Raw genomic sequence first — 22,972 nt, 5'->3', positions numbered from 1 at the left:
TGAAAGGTAATTTCACTGGGAGAGAATGTCTGTAAAACAGGTTTTTAGGAGATGATTGGAAGTTTGGTTTTCGACAACCTCACTGGACATGAGTAGGCAGTTGGAGGGGAGAGTCTATAGTTCATGGAATCGAGTCCAAGGTAAGTATGAACATTGGGTGGTGTTGGTTTAAAGTCATGAGACTGCAGGGTATCATGAAAGGATGGAATACAGACAGAAAAGGGACGAGGCACAAGGACTGAGCTCTAAAATACCACCAAATTTTAAATATTATCTTACTCAAATTCCTTTCAAGAAACGTGCTACCAATTTACACACCTCCCAGAATTATACAATAATGCCAGTCACCAGCCTTTGCTAAGATTGGGCATCATCTTTGTCCATTTGCCATATTAAAAATGTTTCTATGTCTTTCTGTTTATTGTTTTTTAAGTTTTAACTCTTTATTCCAAGTGAAAATAAGCCTCTTTTATATTTATTAGTAATTTGCATTCTGTCTTCCATAAATTACCTATGTCCTCAGATCATTTTTCTCTCCAAGTATTTTAATTCTTCTTATTAATTTATAAATCACTTTACATATTAAGGTAATTAATATTTCACTTGCAAAATTTGCTGCAAATGCTTTATGTCATTTTCATTTTCGTAGTTTTCTAGTGTGAAAGATTTTATACTTTTTAGCAAAATCTATTTGTCAGTTACCTTGTTATATATTCCATTACTTTAATATGTACAAAGATAAATTAAATATATTCACACATTTTCTTCTAATAGTTTATAGTTTCTTGTTTTTTGCATTTAATTCTCAGTTCTTCTGATATTTATGTTAGGTCATGAGTGAAGACCCTTATAAATATTTTCTTAGATTTTTAGTTCATTTTATAATGATATTAAGTAATATGTCAATTCCATCTTTACAATTCATTCTTTAACTTATGTTCAGTTCTTCTCCCTAGTGGAATCTAGTTCTGAGATATCTATTCCCTCTCTTTTCTTTGGTTACTAATTCTTTTGTCTATGCTTCAAGTCTTTATTATTGTATTGTATTATTGTATTGTATCTTTATTATTGTATTTTAAAATTAAATATTTATATATACTATTTTATATATAATTTATGTTATATATTTATATATAATCTATATTATATATATATATATATAATTTATTTGTTAAATAGCAGAATGCCTAACAGGCATAGGAGTCTTCTGCTCTAGTCGTCAGGTTCTTTACAGAACCAGAGAGCTGAATGTCAGTTTTTGTTTTCCTCTTGTTTAATATAGCATATGGTGTGTAATCTAAGGATTATTTTTAAATTCAGTCTCTTCGATGATGCAGTACTAGAAATCCCTACACCCCTTTCTAAGCCCAGAATTTGGCAGATGTCTTTCCTTCCTTCTCTTTCCTTCAGTGCTGTTAACCTAGAACTTATGCATCTGGGTGGGGATTTTCTTAATAGACTGGGATAAATCAATACAGGCATAGAGTATGTTTCATACATGAACAAGGAAACTTTTATATTTGTCACAATTATTTAAATATGCTTCTCTTATTCATCAAAAACAACTTTAAGGATTCCTCACTCAGTTAAAAGCCACATCCATGATTTTTTCTTATCCAAATGCTAACCAATTTTGATATCTTAAAATATCCCCTTAAAAAATCTTTTCATTGAAATTAAATTTTTATTTCACTTTTAGTATTAGTCTCCCCATATTTATTCTATTACTCCATTTTCCTTGGATACTTTGCTAATCAGAAGTACCTTTCTTTAACTGCAAATGAGCGAGTAAACAAAAAAAAATATTTAAGGCAGTACATGGTAGGTACCTAGAAATTTTTCCCTGCCACATGGCATGTGCACTTTGAGAGACATTGCATGCCAGTGCAACAGACCCTAACTCCATCATGAATCAGACAGTTAAGCATGTCCTCAAGCAGAGGCTTGAAGACAATCTGGTCAGCTCCATTCATGAATAACTCAGTATTCAGGAACATAGAGAGCAAGGATTCAAAACTCTGCCATGTACTAGATTTGTGCCAGAGGCCCTGGCTTAGACACTTTTTGAATATGTAAAAGGACATTATTCTATCATTTACTGATTTTTTATTAGTTACTATATGGCTCTATTGCATTTTCCGGAAAGGAAAGTTTCTTGCTGAGATAGTGATTGCCGAGGCTGGTGGTTGTCTCTTGATCTGTTTCATTTAATGTGGACTTCAACGGACACCCTGCTTTTGATGACTTAAATTCTGTTACCCTCACCTTCACCCAAGGAAGATTCTGTTTCTTCTTTGGATACTCTCTCTACTAGCCATATATTGGCTCAGATATACATTAATCAAATTCCATAGAAATGCAGTTTGCTTTTTTCCTTCTGTGTTCATGCATACCACTTTTAAGGGGCCATTTAACTGGAAAATTTATACTACATCTTGTAAAATACCGGAAGAGGAGTAAATCTCACCCCCTTTCACAATTCCTCCACATAGCTGCCCCCTAATATCTCACCTGCACTCCTTCTGAAGGCTTCTCTCCCTCAACTCCTATGTTCCTCATCCATTCCCTACACCTCCACTCAACCCTCTATTCCTAACAACACCTGCCCTGGCTTAAAAAAAACTTACATGTTGCTTCATGAAATTCTCCTAACTAAACATCTACTTTTCTCATTTGCTTTTTCCCTTTGACAGTGAAAGATGCTTTTTGAGTGAGTCTTAAAGGAAAACCATAAGTCAATCTCACGAGGTTAAAAGAACACACACACACACAAAAAAAAAAAAAAAAAAAAAAAATTGTGGGAAATGGCCAGGAAGGTATTATGCCATCTAATTATCATATGTCAAAAATCAGTACCTAAGAAGAATAGTCTCCACTGATGCCTATAAAGTAAAATAGCTCAAGACTGGTTTCCTCTAAAACTCTGTGCAAGCTTTATTTTTCATCTTCTGTATTTGATGTGAATCAGCTGGGTGTAGGAAGTGAGGACTTTTTAAAATTTGTTTTTATTTATTTCAAGAAGGATCTTGAGTTCTTCTTTGCCCCAAATATGAGATAGATGAGAAAAATTAAAATCAGCTCCATGAAAAGGCAAGGAAGAGATTAGAGACATCAGATGATTGGAGAGGAAGGCATCTATTTTACAGATGTGTGTAAGGCAAACTGGAAAATAAAGAATTGTAAGTTCTTTATAAAACATATGAGATGGGAGAAATTTAAGTGGAGGACAGCATAGAAGGCACATACATTTTTAATTTGTAGCCAGGAAGTCTCTTTTGAATTTTTAAATGAGCAAAAAAGGCAAAGGGAAAATCAAGAATAAATTCTAGCAGGAAAAATGGCAGCACTCTGAGTTTTAGAGGAATGCAACAAATTACTGTGACAGATAATGAGTGTTTTAGGGAAATGGAATAATGAGGTATTTCAGGAACTGAAGTTTCTAAATTGAATGTGATGACTGGTACTAATTGATGATGAATGGTTCGGTGCTTTGCACCCTCTAAGCACTCAGTAAATATGATTGATTGACTGATATGCCACTTACAAATGCAGAATAACAGTTATGAAGCAATTATACAAGCAATACGTGAGTGGAAAAGCTTAATGCATCTGAAGATCCTACTAAAATGGAAACTAAATAATAATAATAATAACTCATACCTTTTCTGTGTCAATGCCTTTTGACATGGACCATGTTGAGACAATATAATCCATGACTCGCTCACTAAGGCCTTTTGGGACCTGATAGAGTTTTAGGAAGTCCCGTACATTATTCAGCATCTCATGGTATCGGTTGGTGTTGGCATACATTTGCTGGAAAATTGTTGTAACATTTCCAAAAATAGTTGCATAAAGAAGAGCTGAAAGGGAAGAAATGATAAAAAATAAAACAAATATCTCACATGAAAAAAATACGAATATTTGCTAATCAATGAATAATTTGACAGAGACATCCTTATAAACTTGTAGGGGTGAATGCATGTTGAACTCTGAGAAGATTGCCTGACACCTGGTATACCCTCAGAAAACATTACCTTTGTAGGAGAAACATGACTTTATGAGCATGCACGACTCTAGGCAATATGACAAAACATAAGAGTCACCACAATATTTTCTGAAGAATCAGATGATCCAAAGTTATAAGTTTGCCTAAGAAACCCTATTTGTTAGTAGATTAAAGTTATCCTCCACTTTGTCCTCCTGAAGGAAGCCTAATCAATTTAAATTTTTCAGAGATTGATGACCCAGTTTAGAAACATATGCTCTTTCTCATTACCTGCTCCTTCCAGCTTTTGGAATACTTCCCTGGTTATAAATATTTTTGACAGAACATCAGAAATTTAGGGAGTGGAGAGAAATTAATGTGCTTCATGTTTAGAAGGTTGTGAAGATAAAGAGATTTGGAGTTTTTAGCTAAAATAAAACTTTGGCAATGCTGAGAAATTCCAGTTATTAAATTCATATAATTATTCCAGTGATTTTTTTATTCCATCATTTTAATTAAATGTAAAGTTAGCCCACTGACGACTGTCATTCATCTACGGGGGACTACGGGTGGTATAGGGCATTTCAAAGCCCCGACTGCTCCCTCCTCAATCCATAATTCACCAACTCTTCTTTCTCCAGATGTAGTCAGGCTATTAATGCTGACAGGATCCTACAAAAGCTTATTTAGAGTAGAGTTCAGCCTAAACTGAACAAACTTCCAAACTTCAATAGCACACTACCTGCAACCTGCCCTGCCCCTCTGGTTTCACTCCCTTGTTAACAGGAAGCTTTTTTGAAAAGGGGGCAGTACTTTATTCACCTTAATGTCAGTACACAGGCATTCCATAAGCATTTCACAAATAAGTAGACTCACAGGCAATGATAATTTCCATCCTACATCCTCCAAGCATTTGAAAAATGACTCTAAACAAATATAGGTTGTTTCACTTTGCAGTTTCATCAGCCAAATCCCATTTGATGGAAGTGGTATAAAACCAAGCTAGTGAAGCAACTTAAGGTCTTTAATATACTGCCTTTAGAAAATTATTTTTTTTTTTCAAGAAGAGCTGTTCTCCTCCGAGTTCTGAGTGTAACAAACTATAATTTCACAACCGAAAGCTATTATTTTATAAAAATTTCATCAGTTTTTCTGCTATTATTTGATGCCAGTGCAGGACAATTTTTTAAGACAGATGATATTTTGTTAGACCTGAGTAGGAGGAATAGAGCGTTGACATTTCCCAACTGAGTCTTTATACTTTTGAATATTCGTATTTAAAAATGAAAAATTATCCTTTTGTCAGTCTTTCAACATCTTGTGTGCATATATTTATTTTCATACTTTGAAATAAATGTGTTTATCTTTAATGTATCAATTTTCCATGTTGAAATGAAGAGTTTACTAGGATTGTGGATATAGTATCCTGAGATCTTGATTCTATAAAGAATTATTAGGTTTATTAAAAGATATAGAGTTCTTTCCTAAAAAAAAAAAAAAAGAAAAGAAAAGAAACTAAAGGTAATCACAGACTTAACATCTCTATTCCACCATTGTTGCTCTTAAGAAAAACAAACAGAAATAAGGTTAACAAATTAATGACAGCAGAATCATCTAGCAAATACGGAATTTTACATTTTCAGAAAAGAGAAATAAGAAAAATTTACATTTTTAAAATAATGAGTATTTTAGGGGTTAATGAAATAATGCTGCAATTATGATTTTTAGTAGTGCTCAGCTATCATAAATTGTCAATAAATGTCACAGAACTACCTATTATTTTAACATGTTTAACTTGTTTGGCTCTCTAAGATGTTTGAGATATGCTACATTTGCCAAATGTCTTATTACTGCCTTCTAGTTTAACAAATTACTATGCATTTCATCTTTTAGGATACATTAAATATATACACAAAATATATTCTGCTCATATAGAAAATTTAAGATAAAATATGAAGAATCTGCTAAGGTATTAAAAGTTTGCAGCACTAAGAAGTGAAGAATTATCAACATTCCATTAAGTTTGGCATATTATAAAAATATCCACTTTTTGATTCATTTTTCATTTTCATTATTTTATGAACACATAATAATTATACATATTTATGAGGTATAATGATAGCTTGATATAAGCATATAATGTATAATGATCAAATCAGGGTAATTGGTTATCATTTCTTTGTGTCAGGAACATTCCAATTCCACTCTTCTAGTTCTTATGCAATTTACAATCAATTATTATTCCCACAGTTGCCCTATTGTGCTGCTGAACACTGGATCTTACTTGTATTTTTGTACCCATTCACCAACTGCTCTTTACCCCACACTGCCTCTCATTTTCAAGTGAATGTAGTGTCCCTGCATCGGATAAGACTAAACAAGATAATAATTTAAAGTAAGAGATGCAATTATACGTTTACACTTTTGTAATTTTATTTTGAAATAATTTTAGACTCAAAAGAAGTTGCAGAAATAGTGCAGAAAGCTTGCATTACCCACATGCAGCTTCTCACAAGGATGACATCCTACACAATTATAGTAATATAGCAAAACCAGGAAACTAAGAATGGCACAGTACAATTAACCAAACTAGAGAGGTTGTTTTTTTTTTTTTTTGCCAGTTTTTCTTTTTTTCATATGCACTTGTTTCTTCAGTGTATAGTTTTATAAAATTTTATCACATATATAGATCCATGTCATTTACATATATATTTAAAAAGAGAAATCACTTCTTCCTTATGAATATCTTCAGTCTTGAGTATGGAATACATTTCAAAAGAGATAGTGTGACAGCATGTATGATACTCCAGCAAGCAGGAACAGCGCTGCCCACTGCACCTGTGTTCCAGAACAAATGGGCATATCTTTAATGACAGAGGCCTTGGAGCATGACACACAATAATAAGGGAAACTGATCTCGGTAGAAGCTCCCTCTAAACTGTCAACTCTCAAAATAATACCTCCCTCCCATACTACAGACACACCTGTCTTCTTGGATGTCTCATCATTATTTGGATCTAACACATCCAAAAAGGAACTCAGTCTACAGCACCCTCTCTCTAACAGCCAAATGCACTTTTCACCTCCACAAACAGCAAAGCCATACCTGGTTGCTCAGATCAAAAATCTCAAAGTTATTCTTCAATTCATTCTTTGATTCATCTCCTATATCTGATCCATCAACAATTCCTGTTCGCTCTACCTTCAACATATAGCTCCAATTCAATCACTTCTCACTATCTCTACCAGCATTCTTGCAGTCTCTAAGAGTGTGTGTCTTTGGACCAATTACTAAACCTCCTTTGGCCTCTATGTCCTCACTTAGAACTTTAAAATTACATTGGAATCTTCACAAAAGGGTTGTGATAAATGAGACAATGCATATAAAACAGTATTAAAAAAGAGTCTAGTAGGGACTAAGTATCCACGAAATGCTATCCATCATCATCACCACAAAAATCATTTCCCAAACAAAAAGAATAATCATATATATATATGATCTTGGCCACATATAATCATAGCACTGCCTCTTCCACTGACCATCACTCCTGTCAGTCTTTTCTTCATTCCCTCTGCTTCAGTATACATCTTCTTGATGCTAATTAAACAATCTAAATTAATTAATTCTTCAGGGCCCCTTTACTAGCTGTTCCTTGAACACTCTTCTCCATGATCCTCACTTGGTTTGTTTCCTCTCCTCATTCAGGTCTCTGATCAAAACCTGACTCATTGGCTGGGTGCAGTGGCTCATGCCTGTAATCCCAGCACTTTGGGAGGCCAAGGCAGGAGGATCACAAGGTCGGGAGTTTGATATCAGCCTCACCAACACGGTAAAACCCCGTCTCTACTAAAAATACAAAAATTAGCCAGGCATGGTAGCATGTGCCTGATATCCCAGCTACTTAGGAGGCTGAAGCAGGAGAATCGCTTGAACCCGGGAGGCGGAGGTTGTGGTGAGCCAAGATCACACCACTGCACTTCAGCCTGAGTGACAGAGCAAGATTCCATCTCGGAAAGAAAAACAAAAAACAAAAAACCCTCAGTCATCACTGAGGCCTTCCCTGACCATGTTGTCTAAACATCCTCTTCCCCCACTATCACTATCTACCTCCTTACTATGTTTTATCATTCCTTATTTTATCACTACTTTAACTTACTTTATTTATTTATTTATTTATTTATTTATTTATTTATTTATTTATTATCTATCGTTTCCCCTAGGAATGCAAATTCCAAGAGGGCAGGTGTGGGCCTGGTCCTTTGGGCTCACTGCTGTATTTTCCGAATATAGACCAGTTCCTAGAACATGGCAAGTGTTCAAATATTTTTTCCAGTAAATTCACACACCAAAAACTAAGAAACAGTTTTTCAGAAACATTTTATTTTCATATCAAAATCTCACTACCAGTGTTACAAACATATAGAAGGAATATATACTGTTAAGGCAGGTAGGGGAATGAAACATTTAAAGGCTAAGGTTATTCATGTCCTAACCAAATTAAGGTAAAAATAAATTGGAAGTCCCATTGTCATTCATTGAACATGAATTCCCATGGTCTGGCCAGTTTTGTAGAGACCCCTTACATTATTTTACCTTTTGAATGGAGATATCATATAGTCAATCCATGTACTTTACTATTAATAGTAATAATTAGGTTAATTTGTGACAATTTCATAAGGGTCTTTTTATATGCTCTCCTGCAGACTTATAGACTTAAGATAACTGCTAATTGTGCAAGCTAATCATACTTAAGATCTTAGTAAATCTGGCATACAGACCAGCAAATGCCTTATATAAAAAGTCTTATATTTTTCTTACTCACCACAAAGGGATTATTTTGAAGATAATTATGACACATAAAAGATGGAACATAGACCTTGCCTCTCAATGGAAAGGGTCACAAATTCTTTGAGAACTCTTCCATTGAGAGGCAAGGTCTATATTCTGATCCCTTGAATGTAGGCATACCCTATGACTGTTAGACCACTGGAATATTGTGACCACGATTTTGTGCCAATGTCTAGTCCTAGAGGCCTTACAAAACTAGAAACTTGTAATTCCACACTATTGAAACACCTGCTCTTGGAATCTAGTTTTCATGCTGTGAGGAAGCCCGAGCATTTTTCTGGAGAGGCCCACATAGACAGGAATAAAGACCCCTAGCCAATAGCCTTGGCTGAACTCCCAGCTAAGCACCGGCCATAGCTGAGCAATTTACAATATTGATATTAGTGTACATTTCTGGTTAACACTTAAGGCTACGTAAGTGGTTCAACCACTCCTTTTTTTCTTTTTGTATTCATAATATTTAATAATGTTACTTAAGAAATAAAACAAAACGTTCCATCAGTCTGTGATTGTATGTGCAGGATACAGCTTGAGAACATCAGCCTACCAGCCATGTGGCTGAGTCAACTAAGTAGAGTTTTCAGGACCATTGAAGCCATCCTAGCTGATACTACATGAAGCTGAAATAAGCCATACCCTCATAGCCCTGTGCAAATTATAGAATCATGAATAAATTAAATGATTATTCTTTTCTTAGGCCACTAAGTGTGATTAGTTATGTAACTATGATCAATTTAGCGTTAATAACACAGTGATTCTCAAATTGGGCAGGGGTTCTAGAGGAGGAGGGTAGTGAGTCCTTTATGACACACATCACAGCCCAAGAGAATATTCTGAAAAGCAATTTTTAATATATAACATAGTTTTATATTTTAAAATGGAAAAATGCCTTCTGTTTTTATAATACGAATATTGAAGACATGAAAGAATACACAATATTATCAAAAAGAGACAGGTTGAAAGATTGAACAATGTTATAACTCATCACAGACATCACTATTCATTCAAGCATTATTGAATTTAGTAGATATTTATTGGACACCTAATATATGCCAGCCACTATACCAGCCACTGGGAACACAATGATAAAAAAGACACCCTCAAGTAGTATCCACTACTCCCTACAGAAAACTATTAGTCCTTAATTCTCCCAAATTACATTCTTTGAAAGCAGATGAATCTTTTTCTTTTTATTATTATACTAAATGTAGTAACTGTCAGGCCACCATAGACAACCAGAGAGTAAAACTCTATGTTATCTTTAGAAGCTCCCAGCTGCCTCTTAGTGCCCATCTCTTCCCAACTTCTTGCTTGCCTACCACCACTCTAAGCCCCTTTGTCACAGGACTGACCCCATTGCTTAAGGCATCACGCCCTCCTAGTTGGTGCAGTAGCCCATCTAATACAAAGGCTAACTTAGTCACTAAAAGATTCCCCGGAGGGGAGCTGTCTTAGGCACTGAGCTGCATCTCAAATTAGTGGAATGCTATCTATGCCAGCCTGGGAACCATGGTCACTTCTCCATGTTTCTCAGACATTTTAAACCCAGCCTGGAAAGAAGCAGAGGAAGGAGGAAAGTGAGGGAGGTTTTACAAGGAGCATAGCCAGAGACTACTGATGATGCACAGCCACTCAGAAGTTCCCAGAAGGAAAATGAAATCCTTTTTGTGACATGATTTTTCAAAATCTATGGTTACAAAGACTAAAACCTCAGCTGAATACAAATGACTAAGGAGAAATCTGATAGGTTTGTATTAAGAGATGCAAAGCTGGACAAGGGTCAGCACAAACACACAACTTTATGTTCTCAAGGAGCAGAACATCAACTTGGAAAAGACAGTAGGACTGACTTATTTTGCCACTGAAATTTTTGTTTGCTTTTATTTTCTATCTCTAAAACTTGATTTTTTTCTTTTTCTTTTCTTTTTTTTTTTTTTTTTTTGAGACAGAGTATCACTCTGTTACCGAGGCTGGAGTGCAGTGATGCAATCATGGCTCACTGCAGCCTTGACCTCCCAGGCTCAAGCAATCCTCCCACTTTAGCTTCCAGAGTAGTTGGGATCACAGACATGTGCCACCACACCCGGGTCATTTTTTTGTACAGAGTCTTGCTATGGTTCCCAGGCTGGAAAATTGCTATTTCTATAGACTCAAGGAACAACTGAAAGTATAACATATTTCACAAGTTATATAGCTGATGACACATGCCTTTGTCACTTCTATTTTGTTTCTATTTTTTTCCTATGTTAAGTTAGGAAAAGTCACATTTCCCCCTCTACCATCTCCATTCACACACACACACACACACACACACACACACATGGTATAATTATGATCTAATCTGATGATTGATAATAGCATGAGTTGTATCTTTCAGGATATTTGTAAATTCTTATATTGTATCTTTAAAAAAACAACTTTAAAACACAAAATAAGAAAGCTACAATGATAAGAGTTCCACTTTTGTAGCAATCCATTATTTCGATACAGAGATTTTCCTATGACCTTGAATTTATAAAATGCAAAGATTACCTTACCTATTTATAAGTCTAGCTTTATCAGCTACAGAAGAAAAAAAACAGGAATAAGAAAATACAATGAATTCTCTCTCACTATGATGAAAAACTGAATTTCTTTTGTTTATGGCTCTTCTCTGTTTATTTCATACTAGATACACATTTGAATGACCCAGGAATCTTTGCTTTTCCATGGTGATACCTGCAAGCCATTTCTCCAATCATAAGCACCAGCATGTAACGGAAGCAATAAATACAGAATATAACTTACATCATTTTTTCTATTTATCTATAAAATTAGTGTTACTATTATGCTTACTTAAATATGGAAGCCTTAGTATAATACTTAAAATAATATTGAATTTTTTTGTTAAAATACAAGTAAGATTGATCCAAGATCCAAAGACTGAAGTGGCCGGCACTGCCAATAACCTAAACAGTTCGGGGTCCTGAGAATGATCCCTATGGAATAGCCAGGAGCTTCTCATATCTTCTGAGAAATCACATCATAATGTGTCTTCTGGCTGACTCTCAAAACAATTCATTTTTGCTTCTAAATCTTTGTTCATACAGTTCCCTTGTGGTAGATTTAAAAATATTACCACAAATTTTTCCTCTCTTGGTATGCAAATCCCTTTGTGGTGAGATTTTACTGCTTCTCCCACTAAAAGATGGAATCTATTTCCTTAAGTCTTCCCTAGCTTTGTAAATTCCTTTGACCAATAGGATGTGGCAGAGATGAGATTATGCAATTTCCAGAGCTAGACCTTCAGAAGACTTGAAACTTTTGCCTTTACTCTCTTGGGATGCTGCCTTGAAATCATCACCCTGAAGAAGTCTGGGTTGTATTGAGGAACAACAAGAGAGCAAGAATAGTGAAGTCTAGTTATTCTAGTGGTCCCAGCTGAACCCAGCTCCCAACTAACGCATCAGCTAAATGTAGCTGCCTGAGGAAACCCAAGCAAAATGAGCAGAAGAACCAATTGCTCAGTCAACCCAGGGGATCATGAGAAATGATGAATGGGCGTGGTTTTAGGTCACTTTGGAGTCATTTCTTAGACACCAATGAACAACTGATGTATCTTTCTCCCATGAAAGCCCCCCCTTTCGCTCCATCCTTCCTAAGACACTCTTCAGGGCCTATCATTTTCTTCATGAAACCTCTTCTGGTTATCTCAGGTCAAGAAATTTTTCCTTCTATTCCTCTACAGAACCTATCAACATACCACTCTTTAAAATATTAATCATACAACTTGCTTTATAGTCTTTAACGTGAGTTGACATATCTTCTATAAATCTGATTAAGTCCTTACCTCTCTCTATAATTGACAGAATAGTTCTGGACACAAAACTATGCTATATTTACATCAAAAATATAAATGGAATTAAACTTAAAATATTCTCCTTATGTAGCAAAGTAAACAGCAAGTGCACAAGAACCATCCCAGTTTAAATATGACTGAGCATACTTTTAAAGTGCTCTGACATGCCAGTCTGAAGAGATGGAAGACAAAAAAACAAACCCTTAATTCACAAGGCTATGGCTAATCACAAGGTAAAAATTATCTTCTAATCTCTTCCAAGAATATTAAAACCCGGGAACATCAATTGTTGAAACTTGGCAGTTTATGAAAAATATATTATAAGCCATAGTATATAAAGACTTCCTCAGAAATTAATCAAGAAGAGATGCCTCTACTAAGTATAGATTAAAAGTTTAAATGGGTTTACCATTTAGTGCAATTATTTCATTTCTTAGAGACTATACTATGGTATTATAAAAAGAGTACACAAAAATGTTCACTGAAATTTTATATGTTATATAAGAAAAACAGTAAAATGTTCCAAAATGAAGATTAGGTGACACAAATGTTGGCACATTAATGCAGTTGTAAACCAGGCAGCCATTAAGACAATGATGGGGATCTCTAGGCACAGATCTGAAAAGATTAATGGTATATTTTTGTCTAAAAATTTACTTAATTTGTATGTATACTTTTTTATATGTTTCTAAAAGTGGGGGTGAATGATTTATGGACACCTCTTGGGAATAAGAGTACTTCTTATACTCATGGCCTCCTTTCTATTTACATTCCAAAATATGGTCTTATCATCCCATAGGTTACCACAATGGTTTCCTAATTGTTCTCCCTACTTCTATTCTGTTATAATGCCATCCGTACATGACCAAGAGGCAGAATTCCTAGAAACATAACTGAGGGGATGCTTACAAAATGTTAACAGTTGTTACTTTTGGGCAATAGGATTTGTGGGGTTCTTTTGTTTTAAAGAAGCAAATTTTTTTAAAAAAGTTTAAAGACTTTTCTGTATTAATTGATTATTTTACAATAACACTGAATAATTTTTAGATAAAGAATAGATACTTACATTTTTTCAGGAAAGTATATATAATTTTCAGAAAGTAGAAAAATCTCTGTAAAGAGCAATTAGGTCAATTCCCAATTTGGAGAATATCACTTTTCTCCAAATTGGTTTTTACATTCATCTGAATGAACATAAAGTATAAAAACACAGCTCTAGAACCTGAAACCACTGTTTTCTTCTCTTGCTGGGACTGTACACAGACTAAGCCGACCTGAGGCTTTAAAATGGATGGCGAATTTTGCAAAGTATATGACTGACCTGAACCAAGTATGCCCAGAGAAGAAAAGATAAGTTGGTCAAGGTGGAAGGAATTTTATTTGATGGAGCAGTCCAAAATTTGCAAACTGTACTCTCTTGGAACACTATAATTCTCTGTGATGCTAACAGATGTTTCTCTAAAAAAGTAGTTTCTGGATCAAATAAGTTTCATTAATGTTGCATATTAATTCTTCCTCTTGGAGAGTCCCAATTCACACTAGCATGTCACAATGCATATTAGCATATCAAAAGCTCTGAGAGGCCTTGCAGTAAGATACCATTTTTCATGCTTGTTTGTTTTTGGAACCTTTTTTTTGTTCATTAAAAACCTATGAATATTTTGCAGATCACCACGGAAAACCGTTGTACAATCCCTGCAGTAGGCAGGAATGAGCAGGTGCCGGCACTGGGGCACATGAGAGGCTGTTGCCACAATCCCAGGAGGCGAATACAGGCCTCAGCAGAGGAGCCTATTTTAGCACATCTAAAAACAGGTGTTTACTACACCAACCAGTGTCACAGACTGACAGAAAGATGGAGCTAGCCATGAAAGGTCATGCCTACCTACAGGAAAAGCAAGAGTAGGAGTGCTAGGTGGTAAGGCCCAACTTGAATTTCACCAAAAAATAACCTAGGTAGCGACAGAGAGCAAGGAGAAGGACAATCTACATGAGTTGGCAGGGCTTGCTGTTTTCTTTACAACACCTGTTGGGTTTAGACACAGACTCTGTATTCCCTGCCACTATGTTCTGCGGGTCTTAAAGTGGAATTCTTTAATTCAGTCTTAAGTCAGTGTCTGGTGAATAAGGGTAAAATGCTATTAAAAAAAAAAGGTTGCAGTTTTAGACAAGTTGGACTGGAGTGGGAAAGAGACTGAAGATAGGTAAACAAGCCACCAGATTGGTCACCATCTCTACGAGGAAAGAAATGAAGAGAATCTGGAATCATGCAGGTATAGCAGATGAAGAGAGAAATAAGTAAACCAATAAGACATGACGAAGAATCACAGGACAGAGAGACTAAACTTAAGTCAGAGGACTCGAACACAGTTACATTCTTGCAGACCTGGAGGGCCTGGGAGCTGTCTGCGCTATCTCGGCACTCTGCATATTCAGCCTGTACTCTCTTCCATTATGCCGACTGGTTCCTTTCTAATTCTTTTCAAATCCCTTCAGTTGTGTACTTTTAACTGCCCTACATAAAGTGCAAATGTATTGAAGGCAAGAAACCATATTTTTGATGAATTGTGTATTTCCTAGAGCTACCTTGTGCATTACTTAGAGCAATAGATTAACTGATGTAAAGTTAATTGTTGGTAAGCAAGCACTGCAAGTTATTTTATATATGATGGGATATTTCACTGACTTATTTTAAAGACAATATCCTATCCTGTGTAAAACAAGATTGGATCTTTTAAAGAGCAATCACCAATTGATTATCATGTAATTGACAATAATCATCATCATCTAACGAGAAGAACAAATCCATGTGATGATATATGAAGAGAGGAAAACGCCATCTCTGGAAACTTAAAAAGCAGAATATATCACTCTACTTATACTTCCTAGGAACTGGGATTTGGAGAAACTTTGAGTGTTCTGTCTACAGAATATTTCTATCTTTGGCCTATTCATTAGAAGCTGGCCAAAAAATAACCTTAGTTAATTGCTTATGATGAATGAAATCAATAAAAACCTGCAAGGTTCACAAAAATAGTACTGGTTTAATAGGTTTCAAGGAGTGTAAGTTTTGATTTGATAAAATTATTACCACCTTTCTAATTTTCAAGACTGTGTACCCCATGAAACACTGTATCCTATGAAAGACTGCAAGATATATTACTGAATTTCTTCTCTGTCTACCACATTACTAAGTTTTATTCTTTTCTAGCAACACTTGGTACCAAATGTTCACCTTTTCAATAAATCATTACAGCCAAGGCTTGACATGTATGGAATAAAGCCATATCAAGTTCATTTTACTGGGCACATCACTGTGGCAGAAATGTCAACTATAATAAGCATGTGATGAAAAAGATCTTCAGGGCTCCTGTCAGGTACTACATAACCTGACAGTAGGTTAAAACTGAACATTTACATGAAGAGGTTGCATGACCGAGGCTGACAGCTGTCATTAACACTATGAAGAAGAAGAAATACGCCAGCTAAGCTTCCCAGCTTTCACTTTACAGGTGCTTTCAAGTTCCCAGTTAATCCTTCTGACAAATATGGGAGGGGCATTCCTTTCCATTTACAGATGAGAAATTGGTCACTTCTCATCCACATTACCACTGCCCTGGTCTAGGCACTCCTCTCTCAGTGAAATTACTGCAACAGCCTCCTAACTAATATTCTTGCAAACAATCATGTCCTGATAGTAAGAACTAAGTCATACTAAGGTTTCCTACGGAAACAAAGCCTCCTGAAACTCAGTAGTTTAACAATAACCAACTCACTTATAGTTCTACAGGGTAGATGTGGATCTACCATGTACCCAGAAGTGATGCCCCAAATGGGATCCAGCTTACTTTCACCTGCAACTTACTCATCTCCCCATGTTATCAGCAAAGAAGAGAGGATTACAGGGCCACACAGAACGCTTCCTTCTGCCTCTCACTGGCAGAGCCCAGTCATGTGACCCTAACCCACAGCATGGGAGGCTGGAAAAGGTAGAGAAGCACACAGATATGTGATAAGTAAAAACAGCCTCTGCCACACCAAGGTTCAGTGTAGTCAGGTGTATTGGCTAAAATACAAATCTGCTCATGTCACTCCCCTTCTGAATCTTCTACAATGGCTTCCTAACACCCACAGGTTTAATCTCTACCTTCATCTTCTGATACTTCACACCCCAAAATGCAAGCTCCACAAACATTCAACCACTGGCTTCTTATTCACTATGCAGTTCTTTTAACATTTGCTAATGTTTTTCCAAAAAATCATAATTATGACCAATTCTTAACCACATCCACAGCTACCATCCATGCTTAACCCATCTCTTCCCTGTACCTCTACAATAGCCTCCTAATTTATTTTGATCTTTGCAATACATTCTCAACACAACAGCTAGTACATTACTTTAAAATAACATCAGATCATGTCACTGACCTGCTGAAAAGTTTCCAGGGGCTCTTATCACAAATAGAATAGAACCAAAGGCTGTACAATCTTCATCTCCAAATTCATCCCTACCCTTCTCTTCCTCCTCACCAGGCACTGGCCCCATGGATGCCTGTGCCCACCTGGCACCCTCCTGCTGCAGGAGCTATGCATTTTCTGCTCCTGACACACACAACATACTTACATGGTTCCCTCCTTAACTTCATTCAGGTCCCCCTTATGCCATAAGCATAACCTGCTTTATTTTTCTTCACAACACTTACCCCTACCTGACATTGTATTGTGAATCTGCTTGTTGTCTATATAATCTGACACTCTCTCCAGAAAGTAAACTCCTTGAGATTCGGCTGTTCTCTGTCAAATTCAATATAATATTCCCAGGGCTTGGTGCAATAGATGCAGAATGGACAAATTAATCATTGAGTGAGGGGGGTAAATCCTGACCCTCTATGCCTACAAGGCACTTTATCTGATGTCATGTGGGAACTAGTCTATCTTGCAGCTTCCCTGAGGATTTACTCAAGCTTTCCACATTCTTCCCACCAGGAACTTCCCCAGTCCCAGTGGGATTCCTCCCCTGTGCCCTCAGGTCTCTACTATAGTGTCTGACATGCTGCAGACATTCAACAATGTTACTCAATTCGTAAATTCTCCAAGGCAATAGGCCAAATGGCAAGTAGGTAATGAGGTAGGTAACAAGAGATGCAAACCTATTAGGTTAGTGCAAAAGTAATTGCTGTTTTTGCCATTACTTTTGTAATTTAATTCATAATTATCTTTGGTCTATTTCTGGATTTTCTTTATGGTCTCATGATCATTCCATTTCTGAGCCATTACCACATTGTGCTTTTAAAAATTTTCAACTTAATTTTATTTTTATTATACATTAAGTTCTGGGACATATGTGCTGAACGTGCAGGTTTGTTACACAGGTATACACATGCCATGGTGATTTGCTGCACCTATCAACCCATTATCTACATGCTATCCCTCCCCTAGCCTCCCACCCCCTGACAGGCCCTGGTGTGTGATGTTCCCCTCCCTATGTCCATGTGTCCTCATTGCTGAACTCTTACTTATGAGTGAGAACATGCAGTGCTTGGTTTTCTGTTCCTGTGTTATTTTGCTGAGAATGATAGTTTCCAGCTTTATCCATGTCCCTGCAAAGGACATGAACTCATCCTTTTTTGTGGCTGCATAGTATTCCATGCTGTATATGTACCACATTTTCTTTATCCAGTCTATCATTGATGGGCACTTGGGTTGGTTCTAAGTGTTTGTTATTGTGAACAGTGCTGCAATAAACATACGTGTGCATGTGTCTTTATAGTAGAATGATTTATAATCCTTTGGGCATGTACCCAGTAGTGGAATTGCTGGGTCAAATGGTATTTCTGGTTCTAGATCCTTGAGAAATCACCACACTGTCTTCCACAATGGTTGAACTAATTTGCACTCCCACCAACAGTGTAAAAGCATTCCTATTTCTCCACATCCTCTCCAGCATCTGTTGTTTCCTGACTTTTAATGATTGCCATTCTAACTGGCATGAGATGGTATCTCCTTGTGATTTTGATTTACATTTCTCTAACGACCAGTGATGATGAGCTTTTTTTCATGTTTGTTGGCCATATAAATGTCTTCTTTTGGGAAGTGTCAGTTCATATCCTTTGCCCACTTTTTGATGGGGTTTTTTTCTTGTAAATTTAAGTTCTTTGTAGATCCTGGATATTAACCCTTTGTCAGATGGATATTTTGCAAAAATTTTCTCCCATTCAGTAGGTTCCCTGTGCATTCTGATGATAGTTTCTTTTGCTGTGCAGAAGCTCTTTAGTTTACATAGATCCCATTTGTTAATGTTGGCTTTTGTTGCCATTGCTTTTGGTGTTTCAGTCATGAAGTCTTTATCCATGCCTATGTCCTTAACAGTATTTCCTAGGTTTTCTTCTAGGGTTTTTATGGCTTTAGGTCTTGGAGGCATCACACTACCTAACTTCTGACTATACTACAAGGCTAGAGTAACCAAAACAGCATGGTACTGGTACCAAAACAGATATATAGACCAACAGAAGAGAACAGAACAGAGGCCTCAGAAATAACGCCACACATCTACAACTATTTGATCTTTGACAAACCTGATAAAAACAAGCAATGGGGAAAGGATTCCCTATTTAATAAATGGTGTTGGGAAAACTGGCTAGCCATATGCAGAAAACTGAAACTGGACCCCTTCCTTACACCTTAAACAAAAATTAACTCAAGACTGATTAAAGACTTAAACGCAATGACACTACTTTTAACAGCAAAACCATGACTACTTTTGCACCAACTGAATACATATATAGTTTCTAGGTCCATGGCTACCTCTCGTTTATCCTACAGTCACTGCAAAAGAGACGTTTTGTAGCTGAAATTCAGGATGTAAGTAAATTTCTTTTCTTTATAAGACTTCCAACAAGCTTAGCATTTTGGCCAATGAATCAAATACTCAGTGTCACATCTGCTTAGGACAAGTTACATACAAATTAGCTTCCATTGGTTTCTCTGGCACACATAAATGGAAACACTTCTGTAAATATTCTCAGGCATTTCATAAAGTAATGGTGATTTTTTTTTTTTTTTTTTTTTGACTGCTTGGAGCCATCGCATGTAAAGAATTTCTCCTAAAAATGGATATTTTACTTGCTATATAAATGTTGTGACTTCTTCATCTGAAGAATAAAGCTCTCGTATGTAAATGTGAGTAGTAATGAATCATTTGATTAGAAGTTTATGTGTCCAAAGTAGTGATGTCCTAATGGCATGGCACAGAGGGAAAGTCAAGTCCTCTGAGTAGTGGTAGATCACACACATAAAAATAATAATAATTTTCTTTACTTAAGAAAGTCTAAGTTTTATTCTATTTATAAACATGGTTACTTTTCTAGCCTTCAGATGTAAAATAAAAGCAATGTATGGAAGCCTTTAACCACTGGAAAATATAAGGCATAGTTTTAATACAAAGTATTTTGGAAAATATTCTTATTATACCCACAATTTAATAATAATACATGGAAGATGGCCGAATAGGAACAGCTTCAGTCTCCATCTCCCAGCACGAGCGACACAGAAGACCGGCGATTTCTGCATTTTCAACTGAGGTACTGGGGTCATCTCACTCGGGAGTGCCGGACAATCGGTGCTGGTCAGCTGCTGCAGCCCGACCAGCGAGAGCTGAAGCAGGGGAGGCATCGCCTCACCTGGGAAGCGCGAGGGGGAAGGGAGTCCCTTTTCCTAGCCAGGGGAACTGAGACACACAACACTTGGAAAATCGGGTAACTCCCACCCCAATACTGCGCTGTAACACCGGCACACCGGAGATTGTATCCCACACCTGGCCGGGAGGGTCCCACGCCCGCGGAGCCTCTCTCCTTGCTAACACAGCAGTCTGTGGCAATCTAACCGCAAGGCAGCAGCGAGGCTGAGGGAGGGGCGCCCGCCATCGCTGAGGCTTAAGTAGGTAACTAAAGCCGCTGGGAAGCTGGAACTGGGTGGAGCTCACAGCAGCTCAAGGAAACCTGCCTGTCTCTGTAGACTGCGCCTCTGGGGACAGGGCTCAGCTAAAGGAGTAGAAGCCTGTGAAACGCGAACGACTCTGTCTGACAGCTTTGAAGAGAGCAGTGGATCTCCCAACACGGAGGTTGAGATCTGAGAAGGGGCAGTCTGCCTGCTCAAGTGAGTCACTGACCCCTGAGTAGCCTAACTGGGAGACATCCCCCACTAGGGGCAGTCTGACACCCCACACCTCACAGGGTGGAGTACACCCCTGAGAGGAAGCTTCCAAAGCAAGAATCAGACAGGTGCACTCACTGTTCAGCAATATTCTATCTTCTGCAACCTCTGCTGCTGATACCCAGGCAAACAGGGTCTGGAGTGGACCTCAAGCAATCTCCAACAGACCTATAGCTGAGGGTCCTGACAGTCAGAAGGAAACCTATCAAACAGGAAGGACACCTAAATCAAAACCCCATCAGTACGTCACCATCATCAAAGACCAGTGACAGATAAAACCACAAAGATGGGGAAAAAGCAGGGCAGAAAAGCTGGAAATTCAAAAAATAAGAGCGCATCTCCTCCTGCAAAGGAGCACAGCCCATCGCCAGCAACGGATCAAAGCTGGTCAGAGAATGATTTTGATGAGATGAGAGAAGAAGGCTTCAGTCCATCAAACCTCTCAGAGCTAAAGGAGGAATTACGTACCCAGCGCAAAGAAACTAAAAATCTTGAAAAAAAAGTGGAAGAATTGACAGCTAGACTAATTAATGCAGAGAAGGTCATAAACGAAATGACAGAGATGAAAACCATGTCACGAGAAATACGTGACAAATGCACAAGCTTCAGTAACCGACTCGATCAACTGGAAGAAAGAGTATCAGCGATTGAGGATCAAATGAATGAAATGAAGCGAGAAGAGAAACCAAAAGAAAAAAGAAGAAAAAGAAATGAACAAAGCCTGCAAGAAGTATGGGATTATGTCAAAAGACCAAATCTACGTCTGATTGGGGTGCCTGAAAGTGAGGGGGAAAATGGAACCAAATTGGAAAACACTCTACAGGATATCATCCAGGAGAACTTCCCCAACCTAGCAGGCCAGGCCAACATTCAAATTCAGGAAATACAGAGAATGCCACAAAGATACTCCTCCAGAAGAGCAACTCCAAGACACATAATTGCCAGATTCACCAAAGTTGAAATGAAGGAAAAAATCTTAAGGGCAGCCAGAGAGAAAGGTCGGGTTACCCACAAAGGGAAGCCCATCAGACTGACAGCAGATCTCTCGGCAGAAACTCTACAAGCCAGAAGAGAGTGGGGGCCAATATTCAACGTTCTTAAAGAAAAGAATTTTAAACCCAGAATTTCATATCCAGCCAAACTAAGTTTCATCAGTGAAGGAGAAATAAAATTCTTTACAGATAAGCAAATGCTTAGAGATTTTGTCACCACCAGGCCTGCCTTACAAGAGACCCTGAAGGAAGCCCTAAACATGGAAAGGAACAACCGGTACCAGCCACTGCAAAAACATGCCAAAATGTAAAGACCATCGAGCCTAGGAAGAAACTGCATCAACTAATGAGCAAAATAACCAGTTAATATCATAATGGCAGGATCAAGATCACACATAACAATATTAACCTTAAATGTAAATGGACTAAATGCTCCAATTAAAAGACACAGACTGGCAAACTGGATAAAGAGTCAAGACCCATCAGTCTGCTGTCTTCAGGAGACCCATCTCACATGCAGAGACATACATAGGCTCAAAATAAAAGGATGGAGGAAGATCTACCAAGCAAATGGAGAACAAAAAAAAGCAGGGGTTGCAATCCTAGTCTCTGATAAAACAGACTTTAAACCATCAAAGATCAAAAGAGACAAAGAAGGCCATTACATAATGGTAAAGGGATCAATCCAACAGGAAGAGCTAACTATCCTAAATATATATGCACCTAATACAGGAGCACCCAGATTCATAAAGCAAGTCCTTAGAGACTTACAAAGAGACTTAGACTCCCATACAATAATAATGGGAGACTTCAACACTCCACTGTCAACATTAGACAGATCAACGAGACAGAAAGTTCACAAGGATATCCAGGAATTGAACTCATCTCTGCACCAAGCGGACCTAATAGACATCTATAGAACTCTCCACCCCAAGTCAACAGAATATACATTCTTCTCAGCACCACATCACACTTATTCCAAAATTGACCACATAATTGGAAGTAAAGCACTCCTCAGCAAATGTAAAAGAACAGAAATTATAACAAACTGTCTCTCTGACCACAGTGCAATCAAACTAGAACTCAGGACTAAGAAA

General features: G+C 37.2%; 1 protein-coding gene across 2 annotated transcripts in view; it reads right to left on the bottom strand.

Annotated features, from left to right (window-relative positions):
* Positions 1 to 22,972, bottom strand: part of KCNH5 (potassium voltage-gated channel subfamily H member 5) — a 952,486-nt gene that overhangs the window by 158,370 nt on the left and 771,144 nt on the right. For both annotated transcript variants that reach the window (XM_031935711.1, XM_031935710.1), the window contains exon 8: positions 3,661 to 3,860. In XM_031935711.1, coding sequence (XP_031791571.1) covers positions 3,661 to 3,860 — 200 coding nt within the window. The remainder of the gene's footprint in view (positions 1 to 3,660; positions 3,861 to 22,972) is intronic.

Source organism: Piliocolobus tephrosceles, chromosome 6 (genome assembly GCF_002776525.5).
Source record: "Piliocolobus tephrosceles isolate RC106 chromosome 6, ASM277652v3, whole genome shotgun sequence".
NCBI classification, from domain to species: Eukaryota; Metazoa; Chordata; class Mammalia; order Primates; family Cercopithecidae; genus Piliocolobus; species Piliocolobus tephrosceles.
This window is presented reverse-complemented; position numbering and strand designations above follow the sequence as displayed.